Source organism: Taudactylus pleione, unplaced genomic scaffold (genome assembly GCF_031769625.1).
Source record: "Taudactylus pleione unplaced genomic scaffold, aTauple2 ptg001501l, whole genome shotgun sequence".
In the NCBI taxonomy this organism is placed as follows: domain Eukaryota; kingdom Metazoa; phylum Chordata; class Amphibia; order Anura; family Myobatrachidae; genus Taudactylus; species Taudactylus pleione.
In genome coordinates, this window is record NW_028285899.1 from 146772 (window position 1) to 153894 (window position 7123).

Consider the following 7123-nt stretch of genomic DNA (forward strand, 5'->3'; position numbering starts at 1 on the left):
TGATATACAGTGACAGAGTGCAGTGTATATAATGAGGTACAGTAACATGTAATGATATACAGTGACAGAGTGCAGTGTATATACATATAATGAGTTACAGTAACATGTAATGATATACAGTGACAGAGTGCAGTGTATATACATATAATGAGGTACAGTAACATGTAATGATATACAGTGACAGAGTGCAGTGTATATACATATAATGAGGTACAGTAACATGTAATGATATACAGTGACAGAGTGCAGTGTATATACATATAATGAGGTACAGTAACATGTAATGATATACAGTGACAGAGTGCAGTGTATATACATATAATGAGGTACAGTAACATGTAATGATATACAGTGACAGAGTGCAGTGTATATACATATAATGAGGTACAGTAACACATGTAATGATATACAGTGACAGAGTGCAGTGTATATACATATAATGAGGTACAGTAACATGTAATGATATACAGTGACAGAGTGCAGTGTATATACATATAATGAGGTACAGTAACATGTAATGATATACAGTGACAGAGTGCAGTGTATATACATATAATGAGGTACAGTAACATGTAATGATATACAGTGACAGAGTGCAGTGTATATACATATAATGAGGTACAGTAACATGTAATGATATACAGTGACAGAGTGCAGTGTATATACATATAATGAGGTACAGTAACACATGTAATGATATACAGTGACAGAGTGCAGTGTATATACATATAATGAGGTACAGTAACATGTAATGATATACAGTGACAGAGTGCAGTGTATATACATATAATGAGGTACAGTAACATGTAATGATATACAGTGACAGAGTGCAGTGTATATAATGAGGTACAGTAACATGTAATGATATACAGTGACAGAGTGCAGTGTATATAATGAGGTACAGTAACATGTAATGATATACAGTGACAGAGTGCAGTGTATATACATATAATGAGGTACAGTAACATGTAATGATATACAGTGACAGAGTGCAGTGTATATAATGAGGTACAGTAACATGTAATGATATACAGTGACAGAGTGCAGTGTATATAATGAGGTACAGTAACATGTAATGATATACAGTGACAGAGTGCAGTGTATATAATGAGGTACAGTAACATGTAATGATATACAGTGACAGAGTGCAGTGTATATAATGAGGTACAGTAACATGTAATGATATACAGTGACAGAGTGCAGTGTATATAATGAGGTACAGTAACATGTAATGATATACAGTGACAGAGTGCAGTGTATATAATGAGTTACAGTAACATGTAATGATATACAGTGACAGAGTGCAGTGTATATAATGAGTTACAGTAACATGTAATGATATACAGTGACAGAGTGCAGTGTATATACATATAATGAGGTACAGTAACATGTAATGATATACAGTGACAGAGTGCAGTGTATATACATATAATGAGGTACAGTAACATGTAATGATATACAGTGACAGAGTGCAGTGTATATACATATAATGAGGTACAGTAACATGTAATGATATACAGTGACAGAGTGCAGTGTATATACATATAATGAGGTACAGTAACACATGTAATGATATACAGTGACAGAGTGCAGTGTATATACATATAATGAGGTACAGTAACATGTAATGATATACAGTGACAGAGTGCAGTGTATATACATATAATGAGGTACAGTAACATGTAATGATATACAGTGACAGAGTGCAGTGTATATACATATAATGAGGTACAGTAACATGTAATGATATACAGTGACAGAGTGCAGTGTATATACATATAATGAGGTACAGTAACACATGTAATGATATACAGTGACAGAGTGCAGTGTATATACATATAATGAGGTACAGTAACATGTAATGATATACAGTGACAGAGTGCAGTGTATATACATATAATGAGGTACAGTAACATGTAATGATATACAGTGACAGAGTGCAGTGTATATACATATAATGAGGTACAGTAACATGTAATGATATACAGTGACAGAGTGCAGTGTATATACATATAATGAGGTACAGTAACATGTAATGATATACAGTGACAGAGTGCAGTGTATATACATATAATGAGGTACAGTAACATGTAATGATATACAGTGACAGAGTGCAGTGTATATACATATAATGAGGTACAGTAACATGTAATGATATACAGTGACAGAGTGCAGTGTATATACATATAATGAGGTACAGTAACATGTAATGATATACAGTGACAGAGTGCAGTGTATATACATATAATGAGGTACAGTAACATGTAATGATATACAGTGACAGAGTGCAGTGTATATACATATAATGAGGTACAGTAACATGTAATGATATACAGTGACAGAGTGCAGTGTATATACATATAATGAGGTACAGTAACATGTAATGATATACAGTGACAGAGTGCAGTGTATATACATATAATGAGGTACAGTAACACATGTAATGATATACAGTGACAGAGTGCAGTGTATATACATATAATGAGGTACAGTAACACATGTAATGATATACAGTGACAGAGTGCAGTGTATATACATATAATGAGGTACAGTAACATGTAATGATATACAGTGACAGAGTGCAGTGTATATACATATAATGAGGTACAGTAACATGTAATGATATACAGTGACAGAGTGCAGTGTATATACATATAATGAGGTACAGTAACATGTAATGATATACAGTGACAGAGTGCAGTGTATATACATATAATGAGGTACAGTAACATGTAATGATATACAGTGACAGAGTGCAGTGTATATACATATAATGAGGTACAGTAACACATGTAATGATATACAGTGACAGAGTGCAGTGTATATACATATAATGAGGTACAGTAACACATGTAATGATATACAGTGACAGAGTGCAGTGTATATACATATAATGAGGTACAGTAACATGTAATGATATACAGTGACAGAGTGCAGTGTATATACATATAATGAGGTACAGTAACATGTAATGATATACAGTGACAGAGTGCAGTGTATATACATATAATGAGGTACAGTAACATGTAATGATATACAGTGACAGAGTGCAGTGTATATACATATAATGAGGTACAGTAACATGTAATGATATACAGTGACAGAGTGCAGTGTATATACATATAATGAGGTACAGTAACACATGTAATGATATACAGTGACAGAGTGCAGTGTATATACATATAATGAGGTACAGTAACACATGTAATGATATACAGTGACAGAGTGCAGTGTATATACATATAATGAGGTACAGTAACATGTAATGATATACAGTGACAGAGTGCAGTGTATATACATATAATGAGGTACAGTAACATGTAATGATATACAGTGACAGAGTGCAGTGTATATACATATAATGAGGTACAGTAACATGTAATGATATACAGTGACAGAGTGCAGTGTATATACATATAATGAGGTACAGTAACATGTAATGATATACAGTGACAGAGTGCAGTGTATATATACATATAATGAGGTACAGTAACATGTAATGATATACAGTGACAGAGTGCAGTGTATATACATATAATGAGGTACAGTAACATGTAATGATATACAGTGACAGAGTGCAGTGTATATACATATAATGAGGTACAGTAACATGTAATGATATACAGTGACAGAGTGCAGTGTATATATACATATAATGAGGTACAGTAACATGTAATGATATACAGCGTTGCAGTGATACACACCCTCCCCGCCCTGTTATACAGTACAGTAGCCGGAGACAGAGCCCTCCCTGTGGCCTGAACGTTCTCCTATCCCGGGCCCGGAGCCCCCTCTCACCCCCTCCCCGGTGACCTCAGAGAGAGCGCGGGATGGCGGCGGCCGCGGGCCGGCCCGTGCTGCGTGTGCTCCGGCTGGGGCTGTTACCGTACCCCGAGGCTGTGCGGGCCCAGCAGCGCTGCGTGCGGGAGCTCCGGGAGGCGGGTGGCCGGGACACGCTGCTGCTGTGCGAGCACCCGGCCGTGTACACGGTGGGGATCCGGCAGGGCCCGTACCCGGCGGCGGAGGAGGCCAGGCTCCGGGCCCTAGGGGCAGACTTCCAGCGCACAGACCGCGGGGGGCTCATCACCTTCCACGGGCCCGGCCAGCTGCTGTGCTACCCAGTGCTGGAGCTCAGCCGCCTGCGCCGCACCCTGCGCCGGTATGTCTGCGGGCTGGAGGCCGCGGCTATAGGCCTGTGCCGGAGCCTCGGGGTGACGGCGGGGCGGGCGCCGGAGACTGGTGTCTGGGTGCGGGACAGGAAGATCTGCGCCATCGGTGAGGACAGGATCCTTTACTGTATAATAATAAGATGTACGGTACCGACTGCCTATCATCCTACAGCTGGGGAACTACAAGTCCCAGCATCACCCACTGTATTATAATAACACGTACCTACTGCCTATCATCCTACAGCTGGGGAACTACAAGTCCCAGCAGCACCCACTGTATTGGAACAACAACATGTACCTACTGCCTATCATCCTACAGCTGGGGAACTACAAGTCCCAGCAGCACCCACTGTATTATAATAACATGTACCTACTGCCTATCATCCTACAGCATCATACACTGTTATATTATAATAACATGCATGTACCTACTGCCACACAGTCAGTGTAACAGCAGGGTGGTGGCACTGGTGAGGCTGGGGGAACGTGTCATATGATGACTCCAAGTTACTAGTCAAGAATATATAGCATATAATTGAGCTATTAGTTATGTTATGTAAACCAGCCTCTACAATGATCAAGCTAAAATCATACACACACTGTATATTACCTCCTCTGCCCCCACCACCACCACACACACAACTAGCCAGCATTGCTTCATCTGCTGGGAGTGACCTACCTGTAAAACCACCTTATCATCTAGTGTGTACTCGCTATGTCACTGACGATGCTCCCTCGTGTCGTCAGCGACATCCTCCGTCGGCCCTGCATGCAGGTCCGACAGGCTAATGCAGCATGGCTCCCGCCGTCTCTGCTGGCATTGCGAGAGTGTAAGCCCTTGTCAATGCCGGCACCCCCGACAGGTCCCGTCACTAACGAGGTTGTACACACTAGTCATCATCTAGTGTGTATCGGCCTTCAGCATCAGCTCCTCTCTATATAAAGAATCTTGTACTCTACCTCAGAGGTTCTCAAACTCGGTCCTCAGGACCCCACACAGGTAACGTTTTCCAGGTCACCTAGCAGGTGCACAAGTATGTTCATTGCTCAGTGACACATTTTAAAAGATCCACAGGTGGGCCTAATTATTCTGTGAGGAGACCTGGAAAACATGCACTGTTTGGGGTCCTGAGGACCGAGTTTGAGAACCTGTGCTCTGCCTCATAGAAAGCTAGTGCCATTTGAAGTTCAAATGGACGCGTGATGCCTCCTGTGCGCTACCATATCTGCAAGGATCGCAATTGCAAAGCTGCCTGCGTGCATACTGTACATCATATATCTATAGCCTGCGTGCAGCTTTGCAATTACGATCCTTGCAGAATCAAGCCCTCAGTGCGTGTGATGAGCAATGCCTGAGTAAGGTCGGAGCTTGTGCAAGTGCAAGTGTGCGTGAGGCTGCGATGGTACTCACTGTTACCGATGGTTTTGCAGTCTTGCTAAGTAATATGGATGCGTGTAAGGTAAGGTGGGCGTCGTTATGTTGTGCTGCGACGGCATAGTGATCACAATGAGGCTGCGTGCGTAATCGCTATTGCAGTTGCAATCTGTAATGAATCATGCTCAATGTCTCTTGTGGTCACTCCCCAGGCAGTGATAAGGGGTTGCATATTAATTAGTTTGTGTTGACACCCTTAGTGTTTATTACTTGTCGATACTTATTATCAACGTTACCTGGTAAGAGTACAGCAGATTCTAGTTACGCTATAAGGGATAGCTCAGTGCACCCACGGCGTGACTTCAGTGTCGATAATGTGTTGGTAAAAGATTTTACATTGCTGTATGGAGCAGATGGTACTGTGGTCCAGTACTGCGGTGCCAGGCTAATGCTGTCCTCATTCTATTACAGGGGTCCACTGCTCTAGACATATAACGACCCACGGACTCGCTCTGAACTGTAACACGGACCTCACTTGGTTTGAGCACGTAGTGCCGTGCGGAATCGCAGACAAAGGCGTTACTTCCCTGACGGCAGAATTGGGAAGAGAGGTTACCGTGGAAGAGGTCATCCCTCCGTTTTTGGACGCCTTTCAGGAAGAATTTCAGTGCACTTTAGATTTCCATGATCAGCAAGGACAGACAGACGCTGCTTTCCAATGATCATTTTATTCAATAAAAATCCAGACTTTATCAGCTGTTTATGTCTATATTTGGAGGAGTGCCCCCCCCCCCTCCTATGCACACCAGCCATCCTGTCTGCAAGCTCATTAAAGCACATTAAATCCAGCCTGTTTGAGCCTAAATGACTAATAGAAGAATACCTTGCTGGGAAATAGAGGAGGAAGTTGTTCACCATTACCAGTTATTATACAGGGACAGGTTAGTGAGTGGGGAAGCAATCGGGAAGCCGACTGCCTATTACTGGCAGCCGGCTTCTCGACTGTCTTATCCCGGCAAGGGTGAAATGCCGGGCGTCTAGATGTAGACGCCCGCATATCCCCGACGCCGGGAGACCGGCGCACGGTATCACGATCGTAGTGATGCCGGGCGCCGCGAGCGGACAGCCGCTGGGGGGGAGGGTTAGGTTTACGGCTCCCGGGGGGGACTTAGGGTTAGGCACCCCCCGGGAGAGTTTGGGTTCATACCCATTCCATCTAGTGTGGTAAATCTTTCTATGTGTAGCTGACGAGCTTTGTATGAGGATGGCCACCATTGTAAGTGGCAGCCGTACTCATCTTTACATTAATTTTGACCCGTGGACTCATCCTACCGCCCTCTCTGCCCAATTTCCTCTGCTGGCTCAGGCCACGCAAGAAATGTTTTTGTCTGTTTTGCTCACAAAAAGCACAATGGGCCAACGATGCAGCGTAGACTATGGTGCAGTTAAAAATTATTTTTTTTTTAACCCAGTTCAAAAATATGTGGGTGAAAAAAAAAATCAGAGACCCTTGCATACACCCCATTACCGTCGTTATATAAGGTAGTGGTTCCCAAATGTTCTCATTGCACGGTGTCTT

The 7123-nt window shown here is 42.3% G+C and overlaps 1 protein-coding gene across 2 annotated transcripts; it reads left to right on the forward strand.

Annotated features, from left to right (window-relative positions):
* Window positions 1–3722: 3722 nt before the first annotated feature.
* LIPT2 (lipoyl(octanoyl) transferase 2) lies at window positions 3723–6631 on the forward strand. Of its 2 annotated transcripts, none has more exons than XM_088463924.1 (2): window positions 3723–4311; window positions 6016–6631. In XM_088463924.1, the coding sequence occupies exons 1-2, from the start codon at window positions 3831–3833 to the stop codon at window positions 6264–6266; spliced, it is 732 nt and encodes a 243-aa protein (XP_088320050.1). In that variant the 5' UTR covers window positions 3723–3830; the 3' UTR covers window positions 6267–6631. The 2 variants fall into 2 exon arrangements, with proteins under 2 accessions (XP_088320050.1, XP_088320051.1); XM_088463925.1 differs by having other exon boundaries at window positions 3723–4275; window positions 6016–6614.
* The last annotated feature ends 492 nt before the right edge of the window (window positions 6632–7123 follow it).

Coding starts and splice junctions, on each gene's coding strand:
- LIPT2 (XM_088463924.1), top strand. CDS start 3,831: ATGGCGGCGGCCGCGGGCCGGCCCGTGCTGCGTGTGCTCCGGCTGGGG. Junction 4,312..6,015: donor TTACTGTATAATAATAAGAT/GTACGGTACCGA, acceptor ATTCTATTACAG/GGGTCCACTGCTCTAGACAT.